The sequence below is a fragment of the Ricinus communis genome, chromosome 7 (genome assembly GCF_019578655.1).
Source record: "Ricinus communis isolate WT05 ecotype wild-type chromosome 7, ASM1957865v1, whole genome shotgun sequence".
NCBI lineage: Eukaryota > Viridiplantae > Streptophyta > Magnoliopsida > Malpighiales > Euphorbiaceae > Ricinus > Ricinus communis.
Window position 1 is genome coordinate 6,990,916 of NC_063262.1, and position 17,983 is coordinate 7,008,898.

At 33.8% G+C, this 17,983-nt stretch overlaps 3 protein-coding genes across 4 annotated transcripts; 2 read left to right on the forward strand and 1 right to left on the reverse strand.

The window, feature by feature from the left end:
- The first annotated feature begins 868 nt into the window (after window positions 1-868).
- LOC8261636 (protein ALTERED PHOSPHATE STARVATION RESPONSE 1) lies at window positions 869-6,094 on the forward strand. The gene is made up of 6 exons (XM_002533089.4): window positions 869-1,096; window positions 1,751-2,901; window positions 3,070-3,144; window positions 3,547-3,752; window positions 4,922-5,145; window positions 5,225-6,094. Exons 2-6 carry the CDS (start codon window positions 1,806-1,808, stop codon window positions 5,871-5,873), a joined length of 2,250 nt encoding a protein of 749 aa, XP_002533135.1. The 5' UTR covers window positions 869-1,096; window positions 1,751-1,805; the 3' UTR covers window positions 5,874-6,094.
- A 151-nt stretch (window positions 6,095-6,245) lies between these two features.
- On the reverse strand, window positions 6,246-11,287 carry LOC8261633 (acyl-coenzyme A oxidase, peroxisomal). The gene is made up of 7 exons (XM_048376573.1): window positions 10,785-11,287; window positions 9,582-9,697; window positions 8,046-8,926; window positions 7,214-7,393; window positions 6,975-7,141; window positions 6,766-6,889; window positions 6,246-6,610 (listed from the first exon to the last, which is right to left on the reverse strand). The coding sequence occupies exons 1-7, from the start codon at window positions 11,276-11,278 to the stop codon at window positions 6,455-6,457; spliced, it is 2,118 nt and encodes a 705-aa protein (XP_048232530.1). The 5' UTR covers window positions 11,279-11,287; the 3' UTR covers window positions 6,246-6,454.
- A 2,094-nt stretch (window positions 11,288-13,381) lies between these two features.
- Window positions 13,382-15,713, forward strand: LOC8261635. Of its 2 annotated transcripts, none has more exons than XM_048376332.1 (5): window positions 13,382-13,554; window positions 13,784-14,557; window positions 14,676-14,729; window positions 14,859-15,043; window positions 15,372-15,713. In XM_048376332.1, exons 2-5 carry the CDS (start codon window positions 13,813-13,815, stop codon window positions 15,459-15,461), a joined length of 1,074 nt encoding a protein of 357 aa, XP_048232289.1. In that variant the 5' UTR covers window positions 13,382-13,554; window positions 13,784-13,812; the 3' UTR covers window positions 15,462-15,713. The 2 variants fall into 2 exon arrangements, with proteins under 2 accessions (XP_048232289.1, XP_048232290.1); XM_048376333.1 differs by having other exon boundaries at window positions 13,850-14,557.
- The last annotated feature ends 2,270 nt before the right edge of the window (window positions 15,714-17,983 follow it).

The window sequence follows — 17,983 nt, forward strand, 5'->3', positions numbered from 1 at the left end:
ATGTATACTAAAAAAAATTACTATTCATTTATTTTATAAATTTATCATCCATTTTAATCGTTGACTGCAAAAAGATAGTTAAATACTTATAGATTTTAAAACAAGCAAAATAGCATTGTAGTACTCATCACATAATTATTTTGATTCATTACGAAAATAAATTCCAAAAGATTTTGTACCTAAGGGAGGATTAAAGAAACTTACCAATAACTCTAACACCTCCTAACACATCAATTAAGAACTTCAATTCCATTATTTTCTAACATTAACCAAACTAAAAGAAAATTGCATACAAAAAGTGCATAAAAGCATGCATTATTTTCACAAAACATCTTTTCTTTCAATGAATACCTTCAAGAACTTAATTTTCAATAATGCTTGAACTTATCTTATACTTAGAAATAGATTACCCACCATAAAATACAACTCCTCAAAAAAAAAAAAAAAACTAATTCACAGTAGACCCAGCAACAATTATATCAATTAAATTCTAAAGCAACATCAACCCACCATCAAAATCACTAAGATAAAACCAAAACCCCATTATCCAGAAGACAAATTCTCTTTAGTATGAGCCTAGAGTAACGCAACGAGCTTTATAGTATCTCAAGACGGCGTTCCTATTGCTGCAAAGAAATAGGAGGAGGAGAAATAACGGCATAGGTGTTTAGACAGAAGTAACGTCTGTAATCTCTCAAAATTAGGAAAAAACGGTACCGGTGATAGGTTTGAGAGACAAACAGTTTTATTTGGACCAAAGAAAAGGAGAAGGGCTTAAGTGACTATTTTCTTAAACACGAGGGGAAAAATTGGACCTTTCACCTTTTCTAAACCCTGTTAGAGTGTATTTATTGATGTTTCAATGAACTGGAATGAACGTGTACATATACCACTCTCACACCAATCGAGGCTACGTTCTTCTCTGCACATACTGTTGCAGATTCCCTCTCCTCTCTCTCTCTCTCTAACTGCCTGTTACCATTTCTTCAGTTTTGCATCATTGCATTTGCTTCTCTCTCTTTGTGGCTCTGCCTGCGCTTTCTGTGTGCAAAAATCTTCACTTTTTTGGAGCCTGATGATAAGTGATACGATTCAGGTCCTTCCTTCCATTACTTTTAAATCTTTTTTTCGCATTTTCTGTTAATGGGGTTTTGATTTTATGACTCCCCAACTTCTCTTTGTTCTTTAATGTTACTTACTTGCTACCTCCCCCGGAAAGCAACTACTGTTCTTGCTATGTTTTACTCCTTTAACTTTACCATTTCTACTTCGTTTCGATTTTGTTGTTTAGGTGTTTTCTCAGCCTCATAAAGTGCTTTCTCCATGCGAAGCTTCTCGTTTCTTGTAGAAAAACATATGCTTCTCTGGCCTGAAAAATAGTTTTCTCTCTGTTTTCCTTTGTTTTTAACCAAACCTTGGATTTTTAAGCGTAAAGGTTTTCGCTTTTTTCTTTTTCTTTTTCTTTTATTATCATTTCCTTCGTTTTGTTTAGCATTGTTGTGGTGATTCTTGAAATTGAGTTTTTTCTGTTTCAAAATTTTTTCTCTTAGACTACAAAAAATGAAGTTTGTTTTACGAAATGGGAACTTAAAATTGTAAAGGAAAATTTGTAATTGCTGTTCTTTGTATTTATATCCTTGCATGACAGGAAAATGCAGTTGGTCTCATTTACTGGTCTCTCCAATTTCTAGTGAAAAATTTGGCTTTCTCAAGTTCTTAACTCTCACTTGAAGATATTCATTTTGTTTAGATACTGAAACATGGAAAATTTTTCATGAACTGGGTTCTTATTTCTTCACTTAAATATGGGTTCTACAAGCTCCAAAGCACAGAAAGATGATGCTTTACGCCTATGCAAAGAACGCAGGAGATTGATAAAGCAAGCAATTGATTCAAGGTACAATCTTGCAGCAGCTCATGTTTCATATATTAGTTCTTTAAAAAATATTGGCATAGCTCTCAGGCGATATGCTGAGGCAGAAATTTTGATAGAGTCATCTTTATCAACAACTTCAGCTACTGAGCTTGACAAAACCCCATCACATTCATCATACCCATCTCCCTCTCCCTCTCACATTGCAGAGGTTTCAGATTCTCCTTTGCATAATGGAAGCCCCATTTCACCAGCCATGGTAAATTTGAGTTATATGAGAACTGGGGGTGTTGTTAATCCAGTTACTGTCACGGTTAATTTAAATAATAGTGCTAGTGGTTTTGTTGAAGATGACTCATCAGGGTTTTCTATGCCAATGCCACCACCGCCTCCTCCATTTGAGTTTGGTAGTTCTTGGGACTACTTTGATCCTAGTGATAATTGTGAAAGTTTTAGGTATATGAGAAGGAATGAGTTGGATGTGGATTTTGGTGATTTGAGAGCGTGGAATGAGTTTAGAGGTGAAAGGTTTGGCAATTATCACAATTTGGTAGATGCAAAAGGTAATTGGTCAAAAGTTGGTTCTGAAGGAAATGGTCAAGTACATGAAGGAATTTTAGAGCATGGATTGGAACAAAAGGATTTAGAGATCCCCCGTAATTGTGCAGAACAAAATGTTGGTTATGGTTTAGGATTAGACGGTAATGGTCATTCAGTTAAATTATTGGGAGCTGAAGGTTTTACAAGGCAACCGATGGGTATCCAAGTGAGGCAGAAAGAGATGGTGCAAAATGCTTATGGTTTGGCTTTTGATCAGTCAAGTTTGGAGAAAGAGAAAGCAGCCGCCATGAAAGATATATCTGCTGAAAGAGAAGATCCATCAGAGTTCATTACACATAGAGCTAAGGATTTTCTTTCAAGCATAAAGGATATAGAATATCGGTTCTTGAGAGCATCTGAATCTGGCAAGGAGGTTTCCAGGATGCTTGAGGCAAACAATATAAGGGTTGGGTTTTCTGAGATACAAGGTAATTACTTTTGCTGATAACTGCGAGCTAACTTAGAATCAAGTTCCTGATTCTTCTGCTGCAATGCACAATTACAATATGCTTTTAGTGGTGCAGTTTTTTTTTTTAAATTGCTAAATCTATATGCTAAACTCTTTTTGTAACAACTTTGATCGCAATTTCTCATAGGGAGTTCATCAGCCTCAGCATTTCTAGCATCTTTGCAAGTTTGCTGCCGCGGAAAGACTACACTTGTTACTCATGGTAAGCTTTAGTTTCAAGAAAATCAAGTAGGTTAATAATTAAGGCTCATGAGAAGCATTCTAAGGTAGGTGCAGACACTTATTTCATTGGCAACAAACTGAGTCAAATGCCAGTAAGGTTTGACCTTTTGCAACAGGTAAACTGATTTTTGGATTGTATCTGGCGCACACGAATTAGAAATACATGATGCAATTGCTTAGAAGTATAATGTTATGCTTACTTTATTCATGGGACTAAACAATTTGTGGCATTTAGAACCATCTGTAACTCCCATTCTGTCATGACTGTTGAGTCGATGGTTAATTTTGACATAAAGACAATTTTATTTATCTGCTTTCTACAAGTTTGGTAGGCATATGTTCCGTGCCTTTCAATACCCTTTTGTGCTCTCCAATTCTCCAGATCATGTTACAAAGGTTATTACTTGGAAGCGGACAGCATCTTCAAGGTCATCTTCATCAAGAAATCCGCTTGCCACAGCAACAAGAGATGATGTCTCTGACAGCGGTAGTGATTTTCTTGAAGAATTCTGCATGATTTCTGGAAGTCACTCCTCTACACTAGATAGGCTGTATGCATGGGAAAGAAAACTGTATGATGAAGTAAAGGTAATTTGTTAACAACTCTTTGCTTATGGGTGTAACCATCGTCTTGAGCCTATGTCTATTAAAATAAGTGTTAACATCTCTTCAATCCTCTTACTTATTTACGACCTATGTTCCATATTGTAAAAATGAGATGACACCAATAATTGCTTTCACTTCTCTCCTGATTCATGACATGAACATCCGTATGAAAAATGCCTATAATGCTCTATAAATAAAAAGCATCTGATAATCATATCACAAATACTTGAATGGGCTAACTTATATTGTTTGAATTTATATGACACTTTGGTGATGTAAAACCAGAAATAGCTTATGATATCATAAACATCTGTTGTCTATTAACTACCATGTGATCCATAATAAATTAGTAGGAGATGTTACATAATAGTGTTAAAAAGAAGGATAATTAGTTCCATAAATTATGGTGTTACTAGTTGCTTACAAGCTTTACCCTAAATAGTATTGTGGATGAGGATGCTTGAATACAGATATTATTTTCTGATATTCAAATCCTGGAAGTGGAAGTAGCAGAGTCCAAGCCTTGCATTCATATTCATGGTAGATATGCCTGAGTCTTAAGCAATATACACATAAGAAATGGGGTGAGAGAGTGGCTTTAATACAATGAGGAAGACATAAGGTCATGGTACTGACTGAATGAGATGTGCTCCCCTACTACACCCTTCATTTTGCAATTTATGCACTATAACTCTCCTGTACATCTTCACTCTGGACATTTCTTAATTACTGCACTATAATAACCTATTTTGTGGTTGGTACTTTACAAGTTTTGAGAATGCAGCAAATGTTTTTACCAGAAATTGTTTACTGCTAGAAGTGCAATCTTGTCGCTCAGTTTCAGATGTCAAGGCCTTGAAATTCATTTCATATATGATTATAGCTTTCTCTAATAATTTACATTTAAGTGCAATAAATTAACCAAAAAGAATTTTCAGACATCATTTTTAAATGTGACATAAGAGCCTACTCATCATCCAATGCTATTTGCTAGAGTTGTCATCATGCATGAGGCACAGATTCTAACCCACACATGAAGTTTCCTTCAGGACATGGTCATGATAGACTGAGGGGTCTCATATCAGATTTGTGACTTTTAACTTCTGATTATGTATAGCACTTTAACTCACTTATAATTTGGTCATATATAGGCCAGTGACGGTATCAGGAAGGAGTATGACCGAAAATGTGATCAGCTTAGGCACCAATTTGCCAAAGATCATAGTGCTGAAGTGATTGACAAGACCCGGGCAGTAGTGAAGGATCTACATTCAAGAATAATAGTGGCAATTCATTCCGTTGATACTATCTCAAAGCGAATTGAGAAAATGAGAGATGAAGAGTTGCAGCCACAACTTCTAGAGCTAATCCAAGGGTAAGTATTCCATACCAGAATCTAACACTTAATTTAATTCATTACTAGTGCTTGATTTATGACCAGTGAGTCCATGCAGGCTGATCAGGATGTGGAAAGCCATGCTTGAATGCCATCATGCACAGTACATTACAATCTCATTGGCATATCATTCAAGAAACACAACTGGAACTCCACAGGGAGATACTCGAAGGCAGATTATGGCTGTGCTTTTAGAAGAGATAGAATGCTTTGGCTTGAGCTTTGCAAACTGGGTTAGCAGTCATGCGTCCTATGTGGAAGCCCTAAATGGGTGGCTGCAAAACTGCATCCTGCAACCACAGGAGCGTTGCAGGAACAGGAAACCATTCTCCCCGCGTCGAGCCCTAGCCCCACCTATTTTTATTCTCTCTCGTGATTGGTCTGCTGGTCTCAAATCTTTGCCATCTGAGAAGCTTAGTAGTGCCATTCAAACATTCTTATCTGACCTGTGCCATTTAATGGGCCAGCAAGCAGAACTACAAAAGAAAGAGAGCAAAGAAGATACAAAGAATGGAGAATTAGAGAGCAAAGAAGATGAGAAAAGTGAAGTATCTTCAAACTTGTGCTGCATACATGCTAGTTTGTCAAAGGTTCTTGATAGTCTCAATAAATTTTCTGAGGCTTCACTGAAAATGTACGAGGACATTAGACAGAAAAGCGAAGCAGCTCGAGTGGCGTACTTAAATTGCAGACCAGTTAGATATTAAATGTTGTGTGAGTAGTTGACTATAAGCATTTCCATGTGTATAAAGAATTTCTAAGTTTGTGGTTGGAACTCAGGATAAACTAGATACTTGTAAATGTCAAAAGCATCGGTTCAAGGAGCTCTGGAAAAGGAGTAGGATTGTTTTTACAACAGTAATACTTTAGTTGTGTGCTTCATATTGCTGTTTTTGCTAATCAGATGCAATTGCTTGAGTTGGCCGAATTTTTATTATTTTTATTATTATTATTATTATTATTATGATTTCTAGATTGTATTGTCATTGGGGACAACCCTTTCAACTAAGATTTAGAAAAGTCCAATGACATTAATTGCAAGTTATCAAAGATCTAGATGTAAAGCGAGTTCAGGAGACTTTCTGAAGGGGACTAGAGATACTTTATATGTATACTGCAGAGAGAAAAACAATGGGATTAAGAGTCTTCGAGTTTGAGTGCATTGTTTTTCCCTGCCAAATGACATTTTTATGGGAAATAAGATACAAGAATAAATAAATAAATAAGTAATCCATCCCTGTCCCCCCAAATGTGCATCTTGAGCTTGTAGCTTACTTTCTGCTATAGATTAGAATCCAACATAATGAGTGTATTGACCATAAGCGTCAGAGTTCATGGCAATTGGAGCCCGTGTTACATGATCTGGAAGATCAAATGCATCGATAAGTTCCCTAGCAATATTTCTCACTTGGAAACAAAGATATTCTGTGAGCTTGTGGATAGCCTGCACAACAAGAAAACCACATCAGAATATTTCAATTTTGGTTTCACGTGAACGCGTATGTGAAACTATTATAATCTCCTCAGTTCAACTAAAAATCAACCTAAAATGCAGAAATGAGGGTGCTAATATCTTAATTCTAGCACTCTGTTCTTTACCTTGGCTTTGTTTGGTGCAACGTAATCAACATTCCGATACGTTCCTATGTCACTCCAAATCCGATCCAAGGCATAAAGATCACAAACAAGTTTCAAAGCCGCTCGAGAACTAGGATCAGGACAACTGGCAGATAAAACAGGTGAAATTAGAAACTAAAATATAAAGAGCATAGTAGAAGTTACTTCTGGGGACTGAGTTGCGGAAGTACTTCTGTACAGCTTCAATAAACTTTGCAAGGATCACAGATTCAATGTGAGATTCTGCAAGTGTGAGAAGGTGATTCAAGCACCGATTCCAAGCACCAAAGCTTCCAAGAGTTTTAGAATGCTTGCGGAGTCGGACAGCAACACTTTGAAGTAATCGAGATGTTCGATACTGTATCACAAACATTTAAAGATTGAATACTGGTTTATCATTTTACATGTAATCCATCAAATCAACACTCACTCTGAAGGCATCTAACTGGAATTTAGGATCCCTTAGGTGTTCTTCACCTTCCCATCTTGCAGTTACAGGATTTGGCTGAGATAAATATGTATGCATGGATTCTTTCAAATAGTTCCACGTCACTGCCAGTGTCCCACCTTGGAACTTCTCCTTGTATTGCTTCAAAAGATCAGCTGCCATCTGGATCACAACTAAAACCTCAGATGTCGTTGTAATTAAGGAAAAACCATGTTTCTCAGCGACAAGACTAGCAGCTACCATGGATTCTCACAAATAGTCCAATTATATAAGAAAAAATTCCCTATAAATTCCTTGAAAGTAATGAAAAGATCACGACACTTCTTTTCCGTGATTGATGACCCTAAACAACCATCAAATGCAGTTGCTTTCAAATTGGACTAACGAAGTCCATATACAAGTGTCCCACCAAACAGTCAGCAGTCTACTGTTTGCCCAGTGGAAAGTTAAAATCCCATCTTTTGGTACCCAGGGTACGACAAGAGATGAAAAAAACTAAGCAGCCTAGGAATGGAAAAGAAATGGAATGATCATGCCTCCAACAGCCTGACTTCCATGTGTGATAGTGGAACCGGTTAGTTCAGAGACCATGATAAGATTTAAAGCGCATGGAAATTTCAAATCTAGCATAGGATCAGGTCGCTCAATGTTTGATGCTCCCAGAAAGCTAAAATCTTATTAGCTTTTGGAGCAGAGGTGAAACTAGAGTAGACACTATTAATAAATCATTGCCCTTTCTTCCTTTTAATTCCCCTCCCAGATTAGAGCACCTAGCTATCAAGCAAGAATATGATAAAATGGACTTTTGCACTACCTGTTGTAGAAGCACAGTGTTGTCCCCTTCAAATGTCTGAAAAATGTCATGATCATTTCTCAAGATGCCAAATCGGTTAACAGCAGCATACCCATGGCCTCCACATGCTTCCCTGCAGACACTCAATGACTTTGCTGTAAATGATGTCACATAGGCTTTAAGGCCAGCAGATAGTGCATGGACGTCTCCAACTAATTGTTCATCATGAGTCTTTTTCATCTCAGAATATCTTTCTACCAAATGTAAAGTTACAAAATGGAATGCATAGGTTGAAGCTAGCATTGGCATGAGCTTGTGCTGTTGAGACTGATAATCAAGAATGCTAACTTCAGGCTGCTTGGGAGGACCAAACTGCTGGCGCAACAAAGAATATCGGATGGCAATTGTTCCAGCAAGCTTGAGTACAGCAACTGAAGAATATGCAAGCCCAACCCTTCCACCAACGAGTTCCCCTAGAGTAGCAGCAAATCGTTTATTTATGGTTGTAAGGCTGCTAGTGTAGTTTCCCTCCCGAGACACATCTCCGAATCGATTAAGAAGATTATCTCGGGGAATTCTTACTGAACTGAACCTCAATGCTCCATTATCTACCCCATTCAGGCCAACCTTATGACCACAGTCATGAATTTCAATTCCTGGAAGGGTCTGATGGGTATTCAAATCCCTTATTGGAACAATAAAGGTATGTACACCCATGTCAGAAGTGCCTTTAGAATCATGAGTAGGCAACATCAGCTTCGCAAAAACAGTGGCAAACTTCCCATGAACTGCAGCATTGCCAATCCACCATTTGATGGCTCCATCATGAGGAGTATTGATTACAAATTCATCTGTAAGCGGATCAAATGTAGCAATGGTTTGGAGGCCTTGAACATTTGAACCTTTGGATCATAGAAGTCAAAATTTTTGGTGTTGAAACATAAAAAAGTTTCGTTGAGATGTGTTTATATCACTATTCCGCACAATAAAACTAAAGCACCCAAGAACTGCTAGAGAAAATAATAAGTGCAAACCAGAATCTAGTCCAAGTACATATCCAAATGAGTCAAAGAGATAAAGAATATCATCAAACAAATAATGTGAGCATACTCAAACAACAACTAGAAAAAAAGAGGAAAAAAGGAAAGCACTAAGGATAAATAACAATAATCAGTTAGTAGTTCTTGACAGCATATCCAGTGAGTGAGATACAATATTTAGGTGACCTTTTAAACAATTCATACAATACCTACGGCACTTGTACAACTTAAAGCATCTTTTGAATACCTTTCTTTTAGAAGTTCATGGATTTGCAGCAAGATATGTGTTCCCATATGTAGCCTAATCTCATCAATAAATGTTTCAGATTAACATAAAAATATTCACAACTTAAAATCTTAATGAATATTATCAGAACTAAAGAAGTTGTCTACAATTTGAAAATCAGTGTCTAACACACAAAAGTAATGGAAGATGCAATGACGCAACAACAATAGATGTCCCATCTGATATAAGAGTGAACCGGATATCAGAGAATGAAAGGCCGGAAGGACTTACCATGATGTAACTCGGTCATAGCAAAACATCCCGGGTAGTCCAAATTGTCAATACCATCAAAGTACTTATCCCTATGCTTTTTAGTTCCTATGTTGATTATAGACCCTCCCCAAAGACTGCATTTAATAAAAAAAGATAGAAAGTATTGAAATAAAATATTGGACTTAGCGGTTGACCGATTATAATACATTACATTACAATTTTGTAGGGCAAAAAATAATCCAATGACACTCCTTACGAGACAAACATGACCATGACCATCATCAGCAGAACTTGATTTACAATAAAAATTCCAAGTGAACCAGATAAACAGGATAGCAATGTTATGGCCAGTGAGAATCCAAGGCACTGAAAAGAGGATGAACACCCAAGATTGCAAACTTAAAGATATGAAGAGAATAATTTTACAATATGTTTGATGGCATGCCATAATTTTGATTTTATTTCCTCAATCTGACCTTTCTTTTCTAGAAAACTTTTCCCAATTCCACTTCATCAGTGGATGAGGGAGTGTTACTGCACGCAGGACTTGAGCATAAGCATTATGACAAATATTTTTCCCTTTTAAATCCAAATTAGAGGATAAGTTGAGAAAGTTTTGGTTAAAGAAATATAGAAGTATTAAATCCACATTGCAACCATTTTTCTATAGAAACCAGAGACATAATAACCCCAGAACTTGGAATAGTAACCATAAGAAGAATATCAATCTAAAATCAAGTACAGCATGAAATTTTAAAAAGAAAAACTGATCCACACAGAAACTAGTCTGGAATATTGATGCACAACAACAAAAATTAATTTTACAAAAATAGAAAAGGTAATCTAATGTTCACTGTAGCTCAGTTTCCAGTATTTGATACCATGTATACAAAAAACAGAAGTTGCCGAATTCCAGATAATTAAGCCCACAGTACACCTCTATTCAAACCACAGCTAATAAAAGAAATAAATAAATTACACCCCCACCACCACCACCCAAAAAAGAAAAGAAAATCAATTAGTTGGCATATTCCACCCAAAATCAAGAAATCCAAAACAAACACTTATCATATCTAGATGAAAACCTACACAATAGCTAAAAAAAAAATTAAAAAAAAAAAAACCCATATTAAAATTCATCCATATTCACACAATTTCACTGAATTACTGATTTAAATATTTTCTTGTTTAAAAAAAAGTAGAAAAAGAAATACTTGCTACCTATACTGAACACCCATCTTGATCCCAAGAGAAATATCCACACTCCCAGCAGCTTCAAGAATAGCAAAATAAATAGCAGGATCTTCTGATATGTACTTAAGAGGCCTAATTCCAGCCTCTCTGACTAAACCCAATAACTGTCTCCAGCAAAGCTCTCTATGTTCATTTCTTGATATCTCCACTGGAGTTTGCAACTCTGGCCTTGATTTAAAGTACGCAAAAACCTTTTCTTGTATCTCCCTATGCTTCCCTCTCATGTACAAAGACAGTTTCTCTTTATTCACCTCTACCTTAGTCCTTGCACATGGCATCATGCCCAGTTGGTTAGACTCATGTAGAGAGCGTCCAATTGGAGACAGATGGAACGACAACCGTTGGATTCGACGAGAGACGATCTGGGTTTCATCTTCTGATGTTGAATTTTGGTTTCTTGGTTTCATTTTGATCTGATAACGATGGAGTAGAAGAGTGGGAAAGTTTCTCCTCATGTTCATTTATAATGAGTGAGAAGTAACATGGGGGATTGCTACGTGGAGTTATGCAATTGGATATAGTGTTTGGACAGTTAATTTGGCGCGGCTTCCGACGTCATATAGACATACTCTTTCCAATTCTTCTACTATTTTCCTTTTTGGATCAGATTTTAGTCTTATTTTATTATCCGACTTACTTGTGTAAAGTTCCAACCGGATACAATATTCTTGGAAGCTATAATTGTTAAACGGCTAATGCTATTTTTCTTATGCAGAGATATATATCTCAATTTAAAATACATATTTAATTTAATATGATAATTATTTATTTATTATTCAAAATTTTGATAATAAAAGTCCTAAATTGATTATATTAATCTCTATGAATTTTTTTAATAAAAATTCTATGATTTTCTCTTTAAATTTTAGTTATTTTTATTGTTTATGTATTTAAGATAAATAGCATTTTTTTTTAAAACTGTATTACTTTAGTAGTTCGTAGGAATAGATTTATAGCTTTTTCAGACAACAACTTTTATGTACTCTAAAATTATAAATATTTTAATATTTTATTTGTCATGTCCTGAAAATAACAATAATTTAAAATACTTTGTATGTTTTCTTTAGTAAAATTCTTTATAATAATTTAAAATTTATATTTTCTATTTAAAAATAGTCATTTTCTCTTTTTTGTTTGTTCTAAATCACAATTATTTTTTTACTTATTAATTAAATTTCTAATTATCCAAAAGTATCATCACCTATCAATTTTTTACTTCGAAATTATAAATTTCTCTTAAATATATTTTTGAAGTTAAATATAATATTTATTTCTTTTAACTTAAATCTCAATAGCTAAAAATTATATAATACTAAGGATTATTTGGCAAGTTTAATAAAATTTTGTGTGAATAATTGACACCTAAGACATTTAATAAGAGCATTTTAGTAAGACATTATTAAAATTAAAAGTATCAACTATAAAAAGAAAATTTATCTATATATAAATTGAAAGTGTATTATCTTTTTGGACTAAGAATACTGTATTAAAATATTATACTAACTAATTATTTTATATAAAGTTAACAATAAAAGTATAAGTAATATACTTCTTAAGTTTAAAAATAATTATATAATTAGAGGACTAACTCATTAATTAATATAAATCAATATATAAAAATATAGATAATGTACTATTTTTAAGAATTGAGAAGCATTAAGCATTATTTACTTAAGAAAATAATTTATTAGTCAACATATAAGTTATAGGCAATTTTTTTGGACTAAATTACTATTTAATTAAAAAGTACTAAATTAATTGATGAATTAATTACATGTAATAATTTAAATAAAAATAGAGATTACCATGTTAAAATTATTCTTTATGTGATAAAAATATTTTATCTCCACTATATATATATGTAAAAGATATTAAATAATTTTTCTTTTGATATATTTAGTTTCTTATATATAACTTTTATTAATTTATTTATTTACTTTTGATACATAAAATTTAAATTAATATATAATTGTATCATATTTTGTATTTATTTATTAATTATAATCAAATAGTAAGTATAATTTTAAGAAATAGTATTCAGTTACAATTTTGATATTATTGTAGATAATAAATTACTTTTAATAAAAATTTATAATTAAATAATATCATTTTGATTTATATTATAATATTAAATTAACTAATAAGCTGAACATTTAATTATAGAATATTTTCTAATTGTAGAAGTAGTAATATTAATTATATTTTTAGTATTAATTTTATATATAACTAGAAAATCTATTAATTACTATTTTCAAAATAACTTGTAGATTATTTTGTTAATAAAATCTTAAAATACTAAAAGGCATTTCAAATGTTTTAAATGTAATAGATAATTATAGATATTGGAGATTTTATTAAACTTATTTTATATTATATTTCTTATTTATAATTAAAATAATAATAATATCCGTAATTCACAGATAAATGAATAGTGCCCATATTTATATTTGCTTGCATCGTTGGCAAAAGAAATGTTATTTTAAGGGACACAAGATTCTAAATCCACGTGGAAGAGGGAAATGGTTAAGTGCCCGCGCTACTTACTTCCAAAAGATCGTCAAATAATTCAAAAACGCGGGTCAGGACCCGCAGCCACAAATGGTTCCCGCCTCTCCCACTTTAGTGTAGTAATTGTAAATTGTCATTGTGCGGGTTCCTAAAATGCCCAGATTTTGCGCAGGTCCCTGAAATGCCCAGATCTTGATGCTCCTATGCCTTGTACCTTTTTCTCTATAAGGTCAGTATTTTCAATCTTTCTATAAAAATATCTCAGGTTATTCATATGTTTTCTATGTTATAGGGATTTAATTAGTTGCGTACCTATGTCCCATTGCAATTTGTTTCTTTTATGTATAAATTGAAACACATCCCATTGTTCTTTTGTTTTAAGTTTCTGGGTCAGTGAGTTTGATTCAATTTTAGTTGAAAATTTGCTAATTGGTGAATTGGGTTTCTTGCACTTTTAGTGTATGCATTAAAGTTGATCACTTCTATAATGAGTGGAGATAATTTCACTGACGAGGTACCCAAAGTCCGTGCTGTATTAGGAGATGTGACCAATTTGCCTGTCAAAAGAGGGATTTCATTAATTTCAGATGATTTAGGGCTTAAATCTAGAGATCGGAATGGTAAGAAAGTGATACTTGAAGATGGGAATTCACGTTTCGGTAAACAAGTTTGTTTAGGAGTTGAAAAAATGGTCAATGAGAAATTTAAAACCAAAGTTGGAGTTGATAGCATCAATTTGGAAGATGAGCAATCTTGTGAGTCATCGGATACTGATACTGATGTTGACGCTGTTTATACCTCACAAGAGAATAATGAAAACAAGGAAACATCTAACTTGCTAGATGGAAGTGTCAATCTTGTTAAGAATGCTACAATGACACTTAGTGTTGGAGAACTTGGGGATACATCAAGGGATAGTTGTACATCTACTGGTTCGATGCCCGCAAACTTTTGGTCATCCAAGAAAGGTAGCGATGATGATGAAGGGAGACATGTTAAGCGAAGCAATTCCACAGGTCATGTTTGTACAAGTGTTGTCGAAAAAGATCTTGGTATTGGTAATCTGGCTAGAAGCAAATGTGGGGCGGTTGAGTGGTCATCAGGGCAGAAATCACATGGTTCCAGATCATTTGAATTGGATAGGTGCACAGCTCTCCAGGGTGATGGTTGTGCTAATTTGAATGCGGGGGCTGACTTACTGAAAGCTTGCTCTTGTTCATTTTGTTTGAAAGGTAACTTTAGACACTTCATGCATGTTGAATTTGTTTGTTATGCTGATTATTGACAATTTACCTGCTGCAAATACATGATCTAAATGGGATTGTGTTGTTTTTATGATACTTCAATCAGCTGCTTATATTTGGTCAGACCTCCATTACCAGGACATCAAAGGGAGAATATCTGGTAAGCTTGCGTACAACAAAAGAATTATTATCATGACTTGCATTTACTATTTTTTGGACTTCAGTTACTCTAACAATTGTAATGTAGTTTTTTTTGTCATCTGTTTCATGCTTTTCTTTTTCCTCCTAGCATTAAAGAAGAGTCAGAAAGAAGCAAGCAACTTAATTAACAAATATTCAAGGGGAAAGCAGGCTGACATTCATAGCCAGGGAAACTCTAACAAGTCCTTGAAGTTAGAATCTGACCTCACAGCTCAGTGGAGGTCTCTCTTTCATCACATGGAGGATATATTTGCCCATGAATGCAACCAACTTGTGAGTATAATTTCTGCTATTCTATTCAATTGTATATCCTATCATAGAAAGTTTAGACCTTCACCTCTGATTTCAAGTATTGCGGAAAAGAACATGTTTCCAATAAGTAATCCTAATTCTTATTTGCTGGCAGTTATGGTTTGGTTAAAACCATTTATCTTGTGACTTCTTGGAGTCCTGTGATAGGCTTAAGAAATTATTTTTTGACACTACTTACGACTTGTTATGATCAGGCTAAGTTTTAAGCATTTCTTTATCTTTTATTGCCATCAACAATGAGTCTCTTTCATGAACTTCATGTCTTAATCTTCTGAAATCTCTTCCGCAGCAAGATGGGTTTGTTGCACTGAAAGATTTGAGAGAAAACTGCAAAACGGATCTAGAGAGGATCAATGAGATGCATTCCAACAAGTATTAATTATATTTTACTTCTCTAATGATTGTAAGACTTCCTTGTCACACTATAGTCACAACTTGTGCATGTGTGCACATGGAAGTATTCATGTGTCTGCAAAAGTGCCCTGGCTTCTTGTTTAGAGTGTTCTTGTAAGTTTTCGTACTGTCGTAGGCAGCTTTTCTATACCATCCATCACTTGTAATATTTATTTTTGCAGTTACTATCTGCATGAGCAAAAATTTCTTATATGAAAAATTACATTGCTTTTCTCAATAGCTTTAGTTTGTTTGGTTATTACAGGACAGATTACAAACCATCAAAACCATTTAGTCATGGCTACTTCTATTCTATTGATCAGCTGTTCTGCACTCCCTTGTCTACTTAATGGTACTATGTCCGTGCAATAGAAACCTACTACAAAGTTTTAAATGGTATTTTTGTGATGTGAAAAAAAGAAAACAGAAGACATCATTTACAGCATTGCAAAATGCAAACAGCACGAAAAAATTATCTAAAACTGTTGATATATGACTGGAAGCTTGAACTTTTGTACTGTATATGTTTGTTGTTTTTCCCTATAATATGATAAAATTGTCAACGACTTCTAAAATGCCAGTTTTGCTAAACAGGCTAGACAGTACCATATGCCTGAATTTATGCTGTCCTAGCATACTGACCCAAGGCATTTGAATTCTTATATAATGGTTCTGAGTTGGCAACTTTCAAATTCTGAATGACTGATCTCCGATTCTCTAGTAATTGGACTTGTTCAATTTTGTCCAATAAAATGGGATGGTTGGGGAGCAAGACATAGTTGTTCATTATCAGTTACATGGCAGAGTAGACAGTGCAGGAAATAGGTATTGACTGAAGTCCGGCAATTCATCTACCAAAAGAGCGACAAAAAGTCTTTATGAGAAAGGATGCTATTTAATTTTTCGTGAAATTTCTGGTTTAAACTTTATTTTAGGAGAAATGATATTCAAGATCAGGTGCTGATGATGATTGGTGGGTTCAGATAGTATACCAAATAACTAGCAATTATTGTGCCTTCTTGGAGGTTTTGGCTGGCGTAACAAGATAATTTGTGCTCATGATCTATTTCTTTACAAGGTGAGCTCTTCCTCCAGCATTTGGTTTATGGATAAGTCTATCCAATTGGTCCAGAATGGAAATATCATGCAATACGAAATCGCGATGCGGGTTGCAGTACTGTACTGTAAGATGTGTTTCTTAGATAAAAGGATAGCTAGCTGGGGATGTTTCCCATATGAAGTATTATGGAGTAAAAGCTGCCTTTGATGCCATATAATGCTGCTGATATATTGAGTAGGATGTTAGTCCCATTACTCTGGACTTGAGGCATTTCTTGCTGTGCTGTGGTTTTATTTGCTTTTCAGGTGGCATAACTATGTCATCCAATATTCATTTGGTTTTGAAATATTTTCCTGTTGACATTTTCTTGAATCCTGAAGGGGTCTAAAACGTGTCTTTTTTTTTATACTTCTTCATTGCATTGACTTCATTTCCATTGGTCAGTTCTCGGCATATTTAAGATGCATGATAGCATATGATGTTGCTAATAACCAATTTCTCGTATAAATTTGACCTTGGATTGTTTCCATTTTGTGGAGTTCAGCCCTTTGTTTTTTTCAGTATTATTTCAAAACCATCTACATATACAAACTATTTTTGAGACGTTCATAATACTTCTGATAATGTATATTTAAGTGTGTTTATTTTTAACATACAAATATAATGTTGAAATTTATTTTTTATATTTAATATTATTACAATATAATTAATATATTACTTTTTAATGATTATAATCTTAGAAAATAACATATAATTACTATTAATTAAATAATAATTTTTAGTTCTAAAATATAATATATTAATTATAGTTTTAATATTAATTTATATAAATATAATTAATATATTCATTAATAAAATGTGTTATACCTTTTATTGAATTGTTATTATATAATTTAACTTAGTGTTAGTCAACTATTATATAAATAAATATTTTTAAAATAAAAAATACGATCCAAGGCTTGTGAAACAACACAATTAAAGTTATAGAAACAACTTCACATAATTGGGAGCAAACTACTAATAAGCTTTAAAAACTTTTTTAAAAGCATTACTCATCGAGCTATTTAAAAATATGAGGGTGTTTGATACAGTTTTGACTTATTAAATTATATTATTATATAAAATAAAATTTTAATGAATGTCTATATTAATAATTGAATCTAATATCAACAAGCTAATAATAATTCACGAAGGCATTCCGAATCAATTAACTATTAGCTAATACTAATTATCAATCATAGTGGGACGGTTTAATTAAAGAGGCCCTAGGTGTTTGTGTTTTCTGAAATTGACCTCAGACGAATACCTCTTTTGTGGCACTATATAGACCTATATTGACTCTTAACTCGTTAATATCCACTCATGTCAACGTTAAGTTATAATAATTTGCAGCAACTCTCCTCTACCTATGGTGGGTAGTTGAGGGAGGAAGCCTCTATTTGGACCAT